Below are 18,557 nucleotides of genomic sequence, written 5' to 3' on the forward strand. Positions count from 1 at the left end.
GTAGCGCGACAGGCTGGGGCTGGTGGAGTCAGAGCAGAAAGGTCAGGGAGCAGCGGTGAGGATAGGGGTCCCTCCAAGGCAACATGCTCTCCAGAAGTGCCAGTTAGAAGGTCCCAGAGGGACAGGCTAGCTCCTGCCTGCCGCCCACTGACAGTATCAGAAACCCATGGCGGGTGCTATAGGCGTTGGGGGCAGGGCGATGTCTCCCAAGGGCCCTCTGGGGTCCCAGGAGGTGGTGCTGAGGCCGTCCTGCTAGGGAGGGCTTTTGGAGGTAGCTTTCAGAGCCCTCTGTGTGGCCTGCAGGCCAGCCCCATGGGGGTTGTGAGACGGACAGGACGCTCCCCCCACCCCTCCATTTCCCAGAATAGGAAAACTGAGGTCCTGGCCAGTGTGTGCCAGCGCGGCCTCAGAGCCAGAGGAGCCAATGGAGAGGTGTTGCTGGGGGCAGGGAGAGCAGCCCCACCCAGGCTCGGGGTCCCTGGGCTGAGTGTGTGGGTGGGGGCTGGGAAGATGGGGATTTGGAGAGAATTTGCTGCTGCCTATGGGCTGGGTCAAGGAGGGTGGGGGTCCCTGGAGAGCCAAGCAGGATCCTCACGCCAGCGGTTCACTGCTGCCCAGGGGGAGACCAAGGTCCTGAAGCTGAAGAACCTGCGGCCCCAGGACTATGCCAGCTACACCTGCCAGGTGTCTGTACGTAACGTGTGTGGCATCCCCGACAAGGCCATCACCTTCCGGCTCACCAACACCACGGGTACAGGCGCTTCCCGGCCCGCGCCCCTTGCCCGCCTGGGCCAAGTCCCCAGCCAGGAGACAGTGCCCCCACCGCGTCCAGTCCCCGTCCCCTCCGCCTGCTCCGGTCTCCCCTCTCATTCCCCCCGCCCAGGTTTCCCAGCCCCTTCATCTCATCCTCCTCTAGTCACCACGGTCCCCTAAGACCCCACCTCCTGTCCCCTTAGCACCGCCAGCCCTCAAGTTGTCTGTGAACGAGACTCTGGTGGTGAACCCTGGGGAGAACGTGACGGTGCAGTGTCTGCTGACAGGCGGGGACCCCCTGCCCCAGCTGCAGTGGTCCCACGGGCCTGGCCCGCTGCCCCTGGGTGCTCTGGCCCAGGGTGGCACCCTCAGCATCCCGTCAGCGCAGGCCCGGGACTCCGGCTACTACAACTGCACAGCCACCAACAACGTGGGCAACCCTGCCAAGAAGACCGTCAACCTGCTGGTGCGATGTACGTGGCCTCAGGAGGGTGGGAGGGAGACTGCCTGGGCAAGGGGCCTGTGGCTTCCCCTGGGCAGGTGAGGTATGTTGAGGAGGCGCTTCCCAAGGGCTTTGATTTCCCTGCAATTCAGTCATCTGCCAGCAGATGGCAGAAGGGCTAACATTTGTCCTTTAGTTAGAATACACATGCATTTGCCAGATATAATCTCAGCAATCCAAGAAGGTGGATGGGCTGGTATTGATCACCTACAGTTTGTTTGTGTTTAGATTGGGGTGTGGATGCTGCAAAAAGCTAACTGTGTACACTCCAGAAATTTCCTGGCTTCCTCCCTTTACAGTGGTTTCTACAAGAGTAACTAACTGGATTTAAGTGAAAGTAACACACATTTCCACATGCTTTATATGCAAATCCTTAATAGCAAATCATTTCTGTGACTCTGAAGATAATTACTAAGTGTGAAAATGATACAAAAATTGGAGCGTGGTATAAGGAAGCTCAGACCTTTCCTCACTAACCCTCGGCCTCAGTAGTTCCACCATTGACTGTTCACCATGGTCTTGCTTTTGCTATTCTGATTTAAGGAGAAACTTCAAATTCTTCTACTTGTACAGCTTTAGGTGGTTTTGTTTTTAAGATCAAGGCTTGTTCCCAGCTCCTTTTTTTTTTTTTTTTTTTTGGTGGGTGCCAGGGATTGAATTCAGGGGCACTAGGCCACATCCCCAGCCCTATTTTGTATTTTATTTAGAGACAGGTCTCACTGAGTTGCTTAGAACCTTGCTCTTGCTGAGGCTGGCTTTGAACTTGCAATCCTCCTGCCTCAGCCTCCTGTGCTGAGGATTACAGGGATTATAGGTGTGGGTCACCTCGCCTGGCTTCATTCTTAGCTCTTTAGCCAAAGTACAACTGCTACCAAATTTCGTTGAGAGTCTGATGACATGGGCTCTGTTTGTGTCTCACTGACCAGTTAGTTTCTTTTGACTCTCCTCAGAAAAAAGTTAGCTCTCTCTGGATTTACACTTAGTCAGATTGAGAAAGAAATAGGTGGATGTGGTAGCATGTACCTGTAATCTGAACGACGAAGGAGGCTGAGGCAGGAGGATCACAAGTTCAAGGCCAGCCTCAGCAATTTAGTGAAACCCATCTCCAAAACAACAACAACAACAAAAAGTAGTGGCTGATGACTACTTTTTCCTTTGACGAAACTTTTCCCATCAGAAGATTATTTTCCTCCACCTGATTCCATTTGGACTTTAAAACCTGAGTTGGTGAGATCTCAATTTACATTGGCACTATGATCGAGTCTCAGGGTGGCTCTGTTGCTTGTTTTGCCCGGGCCAGTCCTGATTTGTGGCTGTTGTACTAGCGTCCTTTCCAATTAACACCCAACCTATTAAGAACTCCAGCTCTTGGCTTCAAACAAGATTCACATTTAAAAGGCCAGACTCTTTTCTTTCTAACTCTGTATTTTAATGTAATTGCATGGAAGATGATTGTTTTGGTCTTTTATTATAAAATCACACAGAGTTGTTGCAGAGAGTCAACCAGCACAAAAGGGAAAAAAAATGTACAAATTAATTGCCCTTCCATTTCCCTAAGTTCTACTCTTTAGATGGAAACACAAGTACAAGGTGCCGCCTTCCAGGTGGGGATTTTGCATATTCAAGACTTAATACAAAACTAGCTGGGTGGGGTGGTGCACCCTTGGAATCCCAGCAGCTCGGGAGGCCAAGGCAGGAGGATCTCAAGTTCAAAGCCAGCCTCAGCAACTTAGTGAGGCCCTAAACAACTTAGTGAGACCCTGTCCCTAAATAAAATACAAAAAGGGCTGGGGATGTGACTCAGTGGTTAAGTGTTCCTGAGGTCAATCCTCAGTATCCAAAAATAAAAAAATTAAAAAACAGAGGGAAAAGGATTTAATACAAAATGAAAAATACAGCAGTGTAGTGGTCCAGTTAGCTAAACTGCCTAAACCCCATCTTTGTGAAATGGGGACAATAAAGCAGCCCCCACAAGACTGTGGGATGGGCTGAATGAGTGAACCCCTATGAAGTGCCTAGGACAGTGCCCCTCGCTGGGAGCGCGTCCATCGGCAGTGGCTGTGGGGTTACCAGACTCGCTGTCCTGCAGGGAGCTTTACAGACTTTTGGAAGCCACCGAGAGAGCAGAGCAGCTTCCGAGCAGAGAAAAGCGATGGCCTCTCCTGGGGGTGGGTTGCAGCCCCCAACCTCCACGAGGACCTGTTTCGGGGGAAGCTGGGTTGGGTGGGGGTGGGACCCCGGCTCTGGGCCAGGCCCCGCCGGGGTGTCCCAGCCCCCGTCACCCTTCCCTCCCGCCCTCCTGCAGCCATGAAGAACGCCACCTTCCAGATCACCCCCGACGTGATCAAGGAGAGCGAGAACATCCAGCTGGGACAGGACCTGAAGCTGTCCTGCCACGTGGATGCAGTGCCCCAGGAGAAGGTGACCTACCAGTGGTTCAAGAATGGCAAGCCAGCACGCATGTCCAAGAGGCTGCTGGTGACCCGCAATGACCCCGAGTTGCCTGCCGTCACCAGCAGCCTGGAGCTCATCGACCTGCACTTCAGCGACTACGGCACCTACCTGTGCATGGCTTCCTTCCCGGGGGCGCCGGTGCCCGACCTCAGCGTCGAGGTCAACATCTCCTCCGAGACAGGTGGGCAGCTGGAGGGGCATCGGGGAGATGTGGGGGAGCTGGAGAGGCCCAGGATGGGGAGGTGGGGGCCGTAGCTTGGGAAAGTGAGCCGAGTGCCATCTGTTCATGCTGCACACTTTATGAAGTCCTTGTTATATGCCAGGCACTGGGCTTAGCCCTGGAGTGCAGTGGTGGGAGGACTAGGCTTTGTCCTCATTGAGCTTCATAGGAAGGCAGACATTTTTCAGATAGCCTCATACATAAATAGATTATTGAGAACTGTGATACATGAGAGTCTAGGGAGTTTCCTGGGATAGGATATTTGAGAGAGGGTCAGGATTTTACTAGGCAAAGGACAGCAAGGGAAGTTTAGAAAGGAGCAATGCCAGCCAAGAAATCAGCATGTGCAAAGGCACTGAGGCATCTGGCGAACTGAAGGCAGGGGTGTGTGCCTGGAAGAATGGAGTGAGATGAACTGGGAGGGGTCAGCAGAGTTATGTCCAGTATTGTAGCTGGGTTAGCTTGCTGAGATTGCATAGCATAGTACCATAGATGGCAGCTTCAGTAGCTGAAATGTGTTTTTCATGGTTCTAGAGGATAAGTCTGAGATCAAGGTATCAGCAGGGCTGGATTCCTCTGAGGCTTCTCTTCTTGGCTTGTAGATGGCCACCATCTCCCTCTGTCTTCCAGGGTCTTTCTTCTGTGCGTGTCTATGTCCTAATGTTGGACACTAGTCCTGGATGTGGGAGCACCCTTATGACTTCATGTAACTAGGATTACTTCTCTTGTCCCCCTCCCAAGTATGCACACATTCTGAGGCAGTACTGGTTTTTTTGACTTTAACAGATCAATTTGGTAGGGGGAGCACAATTCAGCTCGTAACAGGTCATGGGAAGGATTGGGGTCTTTATTGCTAGAACAACAGTAATAAATAATAATGAAATGAAAATGGCTAACATTTACTCTTTACTGTGTGTTCTGATGATTTTATGTTTTTCTTGTTCACTTTGTGATTTACCTAGTGGTCTAATCTCTCAGTAGTAGTTTATCTTGTCATTTTTACAGTTGGAGAAACTTAGGCTCAGAAAGTTGGAGAAACTTAGTTAAGGTTATACTACAGTCAGTGGTGGAGCGGGCAGAGCCAGGCAGCCTGGCTTCAGGGCCTGCCCTCAGGCCCCACTGCAGGGTCTGCACTGAGAACAACAGGCCGTTGGAAGGGAGCTCTTGAGACCCCCCAGAATGCCTCTATCCCAGGCACCTTGTATGGGGGAGCAGGCTGGCTTTGGGCAGCTATTCACGCGACCAGATGCAGAAGTGAGGATTCTCCTTGTTAGGAGTCTCTCCTCCTTGGGCTCTTTGACTCTCTGGCCTCAGTTTCTCTCGATGAGCGATTAGACCAGAGGCCTGACCCTTCCTGACATCTCTACAAGGGGAGACCCAGTGATCCTGGAGAGGTCAGGAAAGGCTTCTCCTCCAGAACCCACAGATGCCGCAGATCAATGCACGGACCGCTCTGGGCCAGGTCTCCTTGAGAAGCTGGGGATCCAGAAGTGAATGCCGCAGCTCCTTCCTCGGAGCTCTCTGCCTGGCCAAGGGGGGATAGGCGTGTTGGGGAGGTGGTTAGCAAGGCAGGAAATGGCAGGGAAAACTCTGGAATTGCGACGTGGAGGTGAAGGAGGTGTCTGTGGGTCAATCTGGGGGCACTGAGAAGCTGTAGCAGGCTGCCTGGGGACGTCCGAGAAAGCTTCTCAGAGGAGGGGTCCTCTCTGTGAGCCTTGAAGATATGTTGGGATTTGCCAGGCAGGGGGACAAGCCCAGACAGAATGGGGGTGCTCCCCAAATGCAGGAGATTTGCCGTGTCCGGGGAGTGTTTCTTACAAGTGAATCCTGCACGTGGGATATAAGATGAAGGACGGGAGACGAGGTGGGGCAGCAGGGGCTGGAGCCTAGGCCTTGTTTGCAGAGCTGAGGTGTCTGAGCTCTAAGGTGGCTGCCTGGACAGGGAGAGCAGCTCTTTAGCTCATGGGGATGGAGAGGGTTGGGAGCTGGGATGTTTTACAAGTAAGCAAGGGGCCCAGGGCTGTTTCTCCATTTGGCTTATAGATCTGGTGCCTAGGGCATGGCAGATTTTTAAGAGTCCTTGGAAATGATTTAGACCTGGAAAAATAAATGAACTGGCTTCAAAATACAAAAGAGAAAAACTGCAAAAATAAAGGCAATAAATGTCTCAATGTTTATAAGATATAAATGATGTTTATAGATATCTGGACCTTAGCTTGCCTGGTAGAGTTATTTACAAATAATAATTTGCCATTTAATTCTATTTAATGTTAAATACTTAAATTTTCATGATAAAATGCATGGGTGCATTTTAATTTGTTTGATGTGGTTTATGGGATGGGACCCAGGGAAGTCTTCAAAAGACTCTTCATTTGTGCCATGTGTTGGGTTGGATTAGATTCAGCTGTGAATAACAGAATTTTAATTAATGGTGGCTTAGGGGCTTCGGGGTAGCTCAGAGCTAGAACCTTGCCCAGCCCACTCAGGCTCTGGGTTTGATCCCCAGCAGCACCACCACCATTACCAAAAAAAAAAAAAAAAAAAAAAAAAAAGGTGCCCTGGACAATGTAATGTAGGTGTGCATAGATTCTTCAGGCAGATATCTGCTGCGGAGCAGTGTGCCTTTGTGCAGGGCCCGGGGTTCCATCTACCTTGCTGTTCCATCATCCTTAGCATGGGTCACCTTGTCTTGGAATGGCACAGTCTCTTTATTTTAAAAAGACCTTTATTTTTCCTCATCATCCATTGGCCAGAATTAAGTTATGTGGCCACAACTACTCATGGCTGCGCGCCCTGCTAAAGGCATTTATTACTCTGGAAGAAAAGGTAGGGTTGTCGGGGGACTAGAGGCTGTAATAGTACTCCAGAGGAGAAAAGATAAAGGTTTTAACTGAGACAGGGCCAGGGTTAGGAGAGAGGGACTCGAGAGAGGAGAGATTTAGAAATGCACAAAAGGTGGAATCCCCAGTACTTAGTTGCGTTGGAGAAGAAGAAACAAGCCAGGCGGACTCCAGGTCTCTTGGAATAGGGGGACCCTGATGAAGAGATGTAGGAAGGAGGTGGTACTTACTGTCAGGAGGGTGGGTTTTGCTTTGGGAGTTCTGAGGGTTCCGGGGGAATCTGGGGTAGGGGAAGGAAGCAGCTAAGAGGGAGGAGAGCCCCAGGCCTGGGCCGAGCCCTAACTTCCTGCCTGCTGTCCCTCCTCCTGCAGTGCCGCCCACCATCAGTGTGCCCAAGGGCAGGGCGGTGGTGACTGTGCGCGAGGGCTCCCCCGCGGAGCTCCAATGCGAGGTGCGAGGCAAGCCCCGGCCGCCCGTGCTCTGGTCCCGCGTGGACAAGGAGGCTGCCCTGCTGCCCTCGGGGCTGCCCCTGGAGGAGACCGCCGATGGGAAGCTGCGACTGGAGCGCGTGAGCCGAGACATGAGCGGGACCTACCGCTGCCAGACGGCTCGCTACAATGGCTTCAACGTGCGCCCTCGCGAGGCCCAGGTGCAGCTGAACGTGCAGTGTGAGTCTCCCCACCCACCAGACTACCTTCCGAGCCTGGCGCTTCTCCCCCATCCATCACCCCCTCAGCCCAACCAAACCCCTCCACCACCGCCCGCCTCAAATCTCCTTGACCCGGGATCTGTGTCCCTTGCCGCAACTCCCCCACCAAATGTCTCCTCCTCATTTCAGTGACCTGTGAACATAGAAATAGCTTGATTTTGACAGATCAAAATGGGGTTTTAAAGGAGGAGGAAGGATCCTCAAGGGGAACGCAGTATGATAACGAAACGTTGAAAACTCACTAATGCCCAACATTAATCCGTTGAACCCCCACGGTCCTATGACTAGTTCCTATTATGCCTCCCTTTTCACAAATAGGGGACCCGAGGCACAGAGAAGTCAAGTAACTTGTCTAAATTCTCACAGCTAGATGACAGCGGGGCCGAGACTTGAACCTAGCCATCTGGCTCTAGAGATAGAGCTGTAAACCCCGACGTTACGTGGGGTGTGATGGTGAGGGCCCCACTTAAGGCACAACTAGAGGTCCACCTGGGCAGCGCGGCTGGACGGAATGGGCAGGAGGGAGCGAGCATCCCCGGGCCAGGGAGGTAGGAGCGTGGCTCTTGTATGACCGTGTTGTGAGTTTGAATCCTCCCTGAGATCCTTCGGGGCAGAGAGGGTCACAGGACTAGGAGCGAGTGCGTCGCCTCCCCTCGGGGCCGCTCCCCAGTCCCCACTCGGTGGGGAGAGGCCCAGCTAACTGCTGTCCCCACCGCCGCCCCCAGTCCCCCCGGAGGTGGAGCCCACTTCCCAGGATGTGCGCCAGGCACTGGGCCGCCCCGTGCTCCTGCGCTGCTCGCTACTTCGAGGCAGCCCCCAGCGCATCGCCTCGGCCGTGTGGCGCTTCAAAGGGCAGCTGCTGCCGCCGCCGGCCGTCCTCCCCGCCGCCGCGGAGGCCCCCGACCACGCCGAGCTGCGCCTCGATGCCGTAACCCGTGAAAGCAGCGGCAGCTACGAGTGCAGCGTCTCCAACGACGTGGGTTCGGCGGCCTGCCTCTTCCAGGTCTCGGGTGAGCATCCCGTCGGCCCCACCCCGCCCACACCCTCACCGACCTGGGCAAGGCCCCTTTCCTGCCTCGGACCCTGCCATCCCTGACTGGGCCGGTTCCTTTAAAGTCCGCCTGCACCAGTCATGAATCCATGCTTTTCCAAGACCCGCCCAAGCCAGGTGCAGAGCCCGCCTGATGCCACCCAGATCCAATTTTTGAGGTCCTCCTACAGCGCTGCCCACTCCAGACAGCGAGCTAGGTCCCCTCCACTCACGCCCTCTCTAGATCTAGGCCTTCCGCTTTCAAGGGCCACTCACACCTGTCCTAAGCCCCGCCCACTACAGCTTGGTCCCTTTCCTTGGCCTCTTACAGCCACGCCCCTTTCAAACCCAGCTTTCACCAAGCTTAGGCTCTTGGGGTTAAAGACCCCACTGCGCAGCATCTAGGCCCCACCTACGGGGCGGCTCTAGGCTCCACCTACATGACGCACAGGCTCCACCCCCTATAGACTTGTCCAATCCCAGCTCTGTGCTTCCAGCCTACAGCCCCGCCCACACTCAATCCTGGGTCCTTGCCCTAAGGCAGCCATCTTGGTTCACACTCCTCCTTGGCCCCAGAGCTGGCAGATGGACCTGACTGTAGCGTAGAGGGGAGAAAATGCTCCTCAGCAGCTTCTCTGGAGTGTCAGGGCTGGAGCTGGGTCCGCCAGCACACATCCCCTGAGCTGTCACTCTAGAGGTACAGGCCATTTAGTGCCCAGAAATTCCCGTCAGCTCCAACTCTACACCAAGGCATTCCCTGGCGGTGGAAGGTCAGAAAGGCATGGAGGTCATGGAGAGGGTCAAGGGGGACAAAGAGGCGCTGCTTGGTTTGCCACTAACCCCTCCTTTCTCCTTCATTTGGGAAGTGCTGCCTTCCTGCCTGGGCCGCTGGGCCCTGGAGGAGAGTTGCAGGCCACCCATCCTCCATTCCACCGCATTCAGTTTTTCCAACAGCCGCTAAGTGCCTGGGTGTCCCTTCAACTCTTGTTCTGGTCCCCCCACTTGACAGCCGGGGGCTAGGCCTGCAGGCCGCTGGCCACCTTCCCAGCCCCTTCCCCACCCACTCAGCCCTGCTAGTCAGAGGCCCCTGTGACATTTCCCACCTCCTTCCCTTCTCCCCTGTTCTTCCACACTTTCCCTGGCTCCCCACCTTTTGACCTGTATCCATTTCCTCTCTTCCTTTCCTCTCAATATCCCTGACCCTTCTTTGTGTCTTTCCCCCAATTCTTCCTAATATCCCTTCCCTGTGTCCAAATTTCCCCTTTCCCTTTTTCTTCCATGACCTTTCCTCTTTGTTCTCACCAATATCATCTCTTGGGACCTGCAATCTCCCTTCTCTCCATCTCCACCGCCCCTCCTCCCCACCCTCATCCTCCCTTTCTCCTCTTCTTCCAACATCACCTCTCCTCACATGGCTTCCTTTCTCTTTGTCTCCCTCCCATGTTCCCCCCTCCTGTCTCCCTTTCCCACGCCTCCTTTCTCTGTCTCTCCCATCCCCCACCCTTCCATGGCCCCGTGCCCCGCTCCCTGCCCTCTCAGCCAAAGCCTACAGCCCGGAGTTTTACTTCGACACCCCCAACCCCACCCGCAGCCACAAGCTGTCCAAGAACTACTCCTACGTACTGCAGTGGACGCAGAGGGAGCCGGACGCTGTTGACCCTGTGCTCAACTACAGACTCAGTGTCCGCCAGGTGGGCCAGGGGGGAGCAGGGCCCTGAAGCAGGTGGGGAGTGGTGTGACTGGTCCTGGAAATGTTCCTCAAGGACTGAGGAAGGGTCTGGAGACAGGGACTTGGAAGCTTTGACCCTCTCATGAAAAACTCTTCAGAGGCAGAGAAAAAGTGTTCTGGATGTAACAGCAGGAACTGGGAACCGCTAGGCACCTCTCTTCCCTGGGCACAGACCTGAGAGGTGGGCAAGAGATAGCTGGGTTCATGAGGGGCCAGCATGGGGGGCCTGTGAGCAGGACATAGAATCTACTCCTGGGTACGGAGCTTGGAGCAGGGCCTCTGCGATGCAGGCAGAGTCTGTGTGCGCTGTCCTGCCTGCTCTAATTCTATGTGGTTCTCCCCGCCAGGAGGCAGGGGTGTGGCTCTGGGGGACACTGCTGAGGCTAGAGTTCAGCTTCGTATGAGCTTGGGCAAGCTTATGTCTTGTTTCACTTACTGATCTTAAAATGGAGATTAGTTTAATATTCTATCTCATTTGAGGATTCAATGAGTTCATTAATGGCAAAGCATTTAGAACTGCGTCCAACACACACTAACTGTCCCATACCTGGCAGCCCTGGGTAGAGAACCTGCAAGGGGCGATTGTCCCTTCTAATAGATGAGGAAACCAAGGGTCCGGTGTCCTAGGCCTTTGTTCTTTCTGCTTTCCCAAGCGCCAGCCCCCAACTCCCACCAGGTCACCCCAGGCTCTAGGCTGGTGCTCCAGTGGAGGGCGTGGCCTGCCGGGCATCTGGGAACTCCCTGTATCTACAGTTGAACCAGCACAATGCCATGGTCAAGGCCATCCCTGTGCGGCGTGTGGAGAAGGGGCAGCTGCTGGAATATCTCCTGACTGATCTCCGTGTGCCCCACAGCTATGAAGTCCGCCTCACGCCCTATACCACCTTTGGGGCTGGTGACATGGCTTCCCGCATCATCCACTACACAGAGCGTAGGTGACGGTGGTGGGGGGTGGGGAAGGGTGGGCCCAGCTCATGCCCAGGGGCTCCCTCTACTCTCCCTGTGTAGTTCCTGAACTCGGAGCTCCCCACTGTGTGCTCTCTTACCCTGTCACTGTAGGCCAGGCTTGCTGGTCCCCAGTCCTGGCTCTGAGGACCTGTTCCCTCACCCCAAGCCCCGGCATCCTCTGCACAGCCCCACACTTGGTTTTGACCTGGTTTCCTTGCTTGCTTTCTCAGCCATCAACTCTCCAAACCTTTCAGGTAAGACCTCTGCACCCCATGTCTTCCCCTTCCCTTTAGGGACACAAAGGCTCTCCTGGTAGGGGGAGGGGATTTTGAGAGATATACAAAAAGTGACTTCTCCCTGTCATGGGGTCAGGGCCAGCCACCTGAGGCCTGGGATGGAGCCGTTTGCATCCAGGATATATTCTGGGGCTTAAAGGCTGGTTATTGGTAGTGGGGTGTCCACTGTCCCCAAAGGGAAAAAGAAGGCAGGTTAATTCATACCCTCTGTTCGCTGGAGCAGGGCTCCCTAATCTGTGACCCACGAACCCCCAAGAGATCTGTGCATAGAGTTCAAGGGGTACATGAACCTGGGGAGGGGCATATAGTTATTTCCCTAGATTCTAGCAGATTTCAACATTCCCTTCAATAATGAATACGCAACAAACCACAGGCAGCAAATCAGGATCCATGACTTTGTCATCAGTGGAAATCCAGTGTTTTCCCATCATCTTACAGTTGTTGCAGATAGCTCTAAATATCATTTACATTCATTAGTATTTCAAAACTACAGTCGTGATTAGACCTAACATGAGATTTTGTGATTTAATTAGATAATAAAGCAGCCCAGTTATTACATAACAAATTGTAAAAATATCTTGACAACTTTACTTCAATATAATTGATTTCCTTTGTAATTCTGTACATTTCATTTAATGTGTCTAAGATCGTTATTCTGAGACGGGATCCTTAAGCTTCACTGCGTGTTGGAAGGGTCTGGGGCACAGAGCCTTGCTCTGGGAACAAGTGTGTCCTGGGCCCCGTGGCCGGGTCTCTTGGGCCCTGAGATTCTGGGCCCATTGCTTAGATCCGTGGGAGCTGCCTCAGGTGGCGGTGGAGGCTGAGCCTCTTCCTCTCTGCGGCTCCTCATGCCTAATGCAGATAACACCTGCCACTTTGAGGACGAGAAGATCTGTGGCTACACCCAGGACCTGACAGACAACTTCGACTGGACGCGGCAGAACGCTCTCACCCAGAACCCCAAGCGCTCCCCCAATACCGGCCCCCCCACTGACATCAGTGGCACCCCTGAGGGTAAGGACATTGCCTGTGGCTAGGAATGGCAGGGAGGGGGCTGGGCCCATGCAGCCCCGTTCTGAGAGTGGAGGACCACAAGTCCTGGCCTCAGGGATCCCCTGTCTGAGAAGGCACAGCCCTGTCCTCAGAGGGAGGACAGAACTCCATCCTGACTGAGGATCAGGAAAAAGAGACATTAGCAATGCAGAATGCACAGCCTCTGCCCAGAGCCCTGGGCTGCACCGCGAGGGCTGTGGGGAGGGCAGTGGGGAGGGCAGGAGGCCGTCAGAGGCCAGGGGGGGCGAGGAGGAGCCTGGTGGCACATCTCCCCCTCCCTGCAGGCTACTACATGTTCATTGAGACGTCGAGACCCCGGGAGCTGGGGGACCGTGCGAGGTTGGTGAGTCCCCTCTACAACGCCAGTGCCAAGTTCTACTGCGTGTCTTTCTTCTACCACATGTACGGGAAGCACATCGGTGAGTCTGGGACAGGGAGTCTGCCCGAGAGCATGCCGGGTGGAGGGAAGAGGGGCCACAGGAGGTCGGGCACTGGCCCACGCGAGGCCCGAGCTTCCCCACTTGGCTAAACCACGGTCCTTGAAGGGACCAGGAAGAAGACTGGCCAGGGGAGAAGACAACCTCAGCTGTCTGAGGTTTTGAGGTGATCACAGCTTCCTGAGTGCAAATAAAAAGGGTCTAACGGGAGGAGGTGGAAGTCGTGCAGGGGATGGCGGAACAACCGCGCATTGGCATATACCGCGGGCCTGCCAGATGCCAGGGATGTCCGTACAACTCCGAGAAGCTAAGCATTTGCCCAGGACCACACGGCACAGCCCCCCAGGTGGGACTGACTTCCCCAAGTCCTAAACTTGGGATTGGAAGGGTGCTTCTTTATGAGACCTGAGAGGAAGTCTTGCTTCCTGAGAGTGAGAGTAAGCTTAAGGAACGCTGTTCGGGAAGAGATGGCATTAATAGGGGTGTCACTTTAATCCATGAGCTCATCAGTTCAGCCAACGCTGGCTCTGCGGGTATCAGGTGCTGCCGGGCAGGAGATGGATGAGTTTCCTGTCTTCTTGTCACCTACAGCCCAGGGGGAGAGAGAGAGAGAGACTGACATCAAACAACTAATGGCATCAGAGAGAAGTTAGGGACCACCGTTGCAGTGGGCCCACTGGGGCCAATTCAGCTTGGTCACAGGGACACCTGACCCGTCTTGGGGCTTGGCCCTTGGAGGTTCTGCTGAGGAAATGATGATTGTTAAAATTTTGTTTAGGTCTGGGAAAGGGCATGTATTTCCCCCAGGTCAAACGATTCCAAAAGGGTACATAATGAAGATGTCCCTCCCAGTCCTCTGCCACCCAGAGCCCCTCCCCAGAGACAATCAATAGACAGACTGGGGCATATCCCCAGGGATACTTTATGCCTTGAGAAGGCAGCGTGCACACACACACACACACACACACACACACACACACACCTTCCCCTTCTGTGCACTGCCCTGTGCTCACCTGCTCTTGGCGATCACCCTGTATCAGTCCACAGAGAGCTTCTAGTCGTTTCCCTCTGCTCTTAGTAGAGGAATGACTTTGAGCAAGCATAGACCTCCAGGGTGGAGCCATGGGTCTAGGGGGCTGGTGAAGCAGAATGGGTGGGGTGGGGTGGCAGGTTCTGCACCCACAGGGGCCCCGGGTCACCCACACAGACCAGTTTGCCCACGGATGGGTGTGAACTTTTGGGGACGTCTTCTCTGGAGTAGTGAGGTGGGGGGCCAGTGTGGCTCAGCCCTGCCTGCCCAGCCCTCTGGTCTCCACTTGCTTCCCCAGTTAGAGGTGCCAGTTCACTCTGGCTTGCCCCGGCCCCTCCCAGTTCCATCCTCACATCCCCTCTGTGTCGGGTCTATTGGGACTCTTGGTCACTGTCCACTCAGGAGGGGCAGACCAGTGCCAGGAGGAGTGTGTTGGGTCCAGTAAGGGTCTGAGGATCTGATCTTATGAACAGGGAGACAGAAAGCCTGAGGGGACAGTCTGTGTGACAGACAGATCTTGCTAAAGCTTCCAAGAGGCAGATTTGAGTCCCACAAAGGAGGACCTTAGAAGCATCAGCTCTGTCCAGCCAAGGAGTGTGCTCTCTTGGGGAGATGCTGCCGTCTTGAGCAGCCGGTCCCTGGACAGGAGAGCTGTCCCGAAGGGATGCCGTGGAGGGGACTGCTGTCCTAAATCACGTCACTCCCTGCTCAGGACCCTCTGACGCCTCCCCACATCTTCTCCAGGTCTTCCACGGCTGCTCCAGCCCCCGCCCGCTCCTCTGACCTTATTTGCAGCACTTGGCTCTGGCACAGGGGGCTCCCTGCTTTTCTTTACAGACTTGAGGCACCTCCTGGTTTAAGGCCTTTGCTCGTGATGCCCCCTGAGTCTGCAACACTGTTCCCTCCCTTCACTCAGGTGTCCTCAAAGAGGTCCTGGACTGTCCCACCTAAAAGAGCTTTCCTTTTCCCTATGTTACTTCCCTGTTTACCACCAGGAGAACATGAGGTCCACGAGAGCAGGGATCTTTGTCTTGTTCTAGTGCCTGGAACATCCTCCAGCACATGCAAGTGCTCAGTGAGTTAAATGAATGAATGGATGACAGTGAGGCTGGGGCTTGGTGAGACCCGGTGACTTCCAACCCTGAGATCCTATAAAAACCCTGATGACAGTCATGGAAGTTCTTCATTCAACATTTAATTACTGAGCACTGATAGGCATTTGGCCCCGACCACATTCCCTCAAGGAGTTGGATAGGGAAGAGGCCCTGGCTCCCCTGGATTGCCATCTCACAGAGTGGACAGTGGCCTGCGTGGGGAGCCGTGGCTGATGGACTCCGAGTTTACGGGCAGGATTGTAGGCTCCCAGCTGAAGCCTAGGAAGGCTTCCTGGAGGAAGAGGCATTTCAGAGACCCTTGCAGACAGATCAACAAGGATTTGGTCAGGGGGACCTGGTGGGGGAGGGCATCTTGAGCAGAGGGGAAGGCCAGGATGGGCAAGCCGGAGTGTACCCTGACCACAGCATGTTATGACTCTGGAGGTGGCGAGGAAGACAGGGAGGAAGGTAGCGAGCAATTCACTCGTAAGAGTGGAGGGTCCTGGGCTCTGGCTGACCCCTGTGAGGGGATGTCAGGAAGCCCCTGCACAGAGCAGACCTTGCTCCTGATGGAGCCCACAGAGAAGGGGACAGAAATTTGTGTTTTTTTGTTTGAGCAGTGAAAAAGCAGCCCTCCCCTTCAGGTCCCTGGGTGCCCGTGGTGGAGGAGGAAGGAGAGCAAGGGGAGTGTCTTCGGACCCCAGGGGTGGGGACAGATCTCTAAGCAGGGAAGACGGAGTGGTCCCTCTGGGGCTGGTAAGGACCTAAAGGACATTGGGCCTTGAGTCCTGCCAATGTCAGCATGACACCCGTTCTGCTGGGTGCTCCTCGGTCTCACTCTCCTGCTGGGGAGGGGTGTTTCTCACTGTCTTGGTCTCTCCCCTCCCCCCCCATAGTGCCTGGCAGCTCTGGGCACCAGCTGTCCCCAGACCTTGTGTCTCGCCGGCACTCCTTGGTCCCAGCCAACTCTTTTCAATCCAGGCAGGTAACATTTGGTGGCTCCCCCCACTGGGGGGTAGGTCTATCTGGTGTCACAGATGGTGTGGCTTTGTCTGTGGGTAGTGCCATGGAAATGCCAGCCACCAGGCGCCATCTAAGATTGATTCCTCTTCCCTCGGAGCCAGGTCTTTCATGTCACTGGGGGCTCGAGGTGGGCTACAAAGAGACGGGAGAGGACATTGGCATTGCCTGAGTGCTCGGAGCCCAGCCGTGACCCCTCCTTCTCTCTAGTGCCCCTCAGCACCCCTAGGATTGCAGATCCCTGAGACTATGGGCAGATGGCTCAGCGCCTCCCGGCTAATGCCACCGAGATCTCGCTCTCAGTTATCACTATGAAGCATGGGACCTAATATTTTTCTTTGGATCAACATTTGCTTTAAACCTTTGTTCCAAGCAGGCGTCAGCATTAGAGAAGTCATGGTTTGGAAGTGCCACCTTTATTCACCATGTACAAGTATTTTTAAATCAGTATTAAAAAGTGTAAGCTCCATGTTCAGAATTGCGTACGGCTGTGGTGTGCGACCGTGCTGTTGGGAAGGTCTGCTCTGTGCTAAGACAGAGGTCCCCCTGCCCAGGACGGCTCCGGTCTAGAGGGGACGGGTGGTGTGTGTGGTCAGGTGGTTGACAGGGAAGGAAAGATAGGAACTGCCACCATCCTCTCTTCTGGCTGTGGTCCCCTGCTCACCATGGCAATGACAAGTTGCACCAGGTGTGGGGACAGGGAGAAGGTCCCATCCCTCAGGGGCAGCCGTGTGGGTGGCTTGGTGAGTGCGGGCAGGTAAGGATGTCCTTGCTGACCCACTGACCCCCTCTCTTGTCACCCGCCACAGGCTCCCTCAACCTCCTTGTGCGGTCCCGGAACAAAGGGGCTCTGGACACACACGCCTGGTCCCTCAGTGGCAATAAGGGCAACGTGTGGCAGCAGGCACATGTGCCCATCAACCCCAGTGGGCCCTTCCAGGTGAGTCCATGGGGCCCAGAGGCTCTCCCAAGCTTGGGGTCCCCTGGACAGGAAGCACTCAGGTTGTCCTCGTGCTCGCTACTGCGGCTCCAAGGAGGAAAGCAGGCAGGCTGTGGGGCTCCCCATGAGGGGAAGGGGTCGGGGCGGGGGTCCCTGGGGCCTGGCAGATCCCCATCTCCTGTTCCCTGCTCTCCGATCCCCCCAGATTATTTTTGAGGGGGTTCGAGGCTCCGGCTACCTGGGGGATATTGCCATAGACGACGTCACACTGAAGAAAGGAGAGTGTCCCCGGAAGCAGATGGATCCCAATAAAGGTGCACAATGGGAAGGGGGCGGGGGAGCCGAGGCTGTGGGTGCCATCGGGGGGCAGGGTGGAGGGTGTTGGTCTGAATGGAGTTCAGCGTGCCGGTGTGCAGGTGCACCCATCTTGGCCCCCCTTGACTTGGGCTGCAGGCTTGGGAGGGACCATGAGAAGCCCTGGGTCCTGCCCTCCTTGGAACTTACTGAATTCCTTACTGTATCAGATACCTCGAGTGCCTGGCTCTGAGCACCAGAGTACTGTGGCTCCAGGTGTGACCTGTGCCTTCCGGGGGCCAGGTGTTGCCAATTCTAACAGTTCCGGTTGATTGAGGGGTTACTATGTACCAGGCGAGGTACAGAAACCCGTATGTGCATGCTCCACTTAAACCTCACAGCCACACTTGAACTTGGAGGCCCATCTTACAGATAAGGAAACTGAGGCCCACTGAGGTGTGGTAAATTGCTCTGAGTCTTAGTGAGCATGAGCCCGCAGGCTGTGCACCCTTGAGCCACGCCACCTCACATCTGCATTGAGTGCCCACCCTCCAAAGAGATGGGGCAGGGCTGTGGTGCCCTCCCGCAGCCAGCCTGTCTCCTCTCCTGCCCTTGCCGGAGCTGACGGGAGCTCCTGGCCTGTCTCCTCTGTCTCCTGTCACAGTGGTGGTGATGCCGGGCAGCAGAGCTCCCTACCGGTCCAGCCCACAGCTCTGGGGGCCCGTGGTCATCTTCCTGTTGGCGATGCAGAGATGATGAGAGCTGCGTGGCCCCCCACCCCGCCCCCGGCGCACCAAAGTGTCCACACCGTACCAAAGACTGACCCCCGCCTGCCGGGGTGCCCAGGGGCAGGGCCGGCTCGCCAGGGAGGGGGCCTGCGTTGGCTGCGAGGACGAACAGAAAGCAAGGACCTGAGGCCCGGCGCTGAGGCCCTGGAGACGGCTGTTCGACACACGCACACACTCACACGTTCACACTCACACGCCGAGATCTATTAAAGCACAAGTTTCTATCAGACCTGCCAGCACCTTCTCTATGCGGAGACAGGGGACTTGCCCAAATGGCGTCCGCCACCCCAGGGACCGCGGCGCGACGCTGGCCTTGTCCTGGCTGCACTTGTGGTGTATTTCTGACCCTCCCTGCTGTCCCCCAACTCAAGGCCGGACTCCAGCCTGGTGGCTTGCCAGAAGAGTGGGCGGACAGGGAGC

At 55.2% G+C, this 18,557-nt stretch overlaps 1 protein-coding gene across 2 annotated transcripts in view; it reads left to right on the forward strand.

Annotated features, from left to right (window-relative positions):
• The window catches only part of Mdga1 (MAM domain containing glycosylphosphatidylinositol anchor 1), a 54,057-nt gene extending 35,724 nt beyond the window's left edge, over window positions 1-18,333 (forward strand). The window contains exons 5-17 of one of the 2 annotated variants that reach the window (XM_076860183.1): window positions 619-751; window positions 957-1,226; window positions 3,561-3,890; window positions 7,141-7,437; window positions 8,204-8,488; window positions 10,048-10,199; window positions 10,991-11,168; window positions 11,416-11,439; window positions 12,343-12,495; window positions 12,819-12,953; window positions 16,925-17,055; window positions 17,261-17,369; window positions 18,014-18,333. In XM_076860183.1, coding sequence (XP_076716298.1) covers window positions 619-751; window positions 957-1,226; window positions 3,561-3,890; window positions 7,141-7,437; window positions 8,204-8,488; window positions 10,048-10,199; window positions 10,991-11,168; window positions 11,416-11,439; window positions 12,343-12,495; window positions 12,819-12,953; window positions 16,925-17,055; window positions 17,261-17,369; window positions 18,014-18,105 — 2,289 coding nt within the window. In that variant the 3' untranslated portion in view covers window positions 18,106-18,333. The remainder of the gene's footprint in view (window positions 1-618; window positions 752-956; window positions 1,227-3,560; window positions 3,891-7,140; window positions 7,438-8,203; window positions 8,489-10,047; window positions 10,200-10,990; window positions 11,169-11,415; window positions 11,440-12,342; window positions 12,496-12,818; window positions 12,954-16,924; window positions 17,056-17,260; window positions 17,370-18,013) is intronic. The other variant, XM_076860185.1, reaches the window with a different exon arrangement.
• The last annotated feature ends 224 nt before the right edge of the window (window positions 18,334-18,557 follow it).

Source organism: Callospermophilus lateralis, chromosome 6 (assembly GCF_048772815.1).
Source record: "Callospermophilus lateralis isolate mCalLat2 chromosome 6, mCalLat2.hap1, whole genome shotgun sequence".
In the NCBI taxonomy this organism is placed as follows: Eukaryota; Metazoa; Chordata; class Mammalia; order Rodentia; family Sciuridae; genus Callospermophilus; species Callospermophilus lateralis.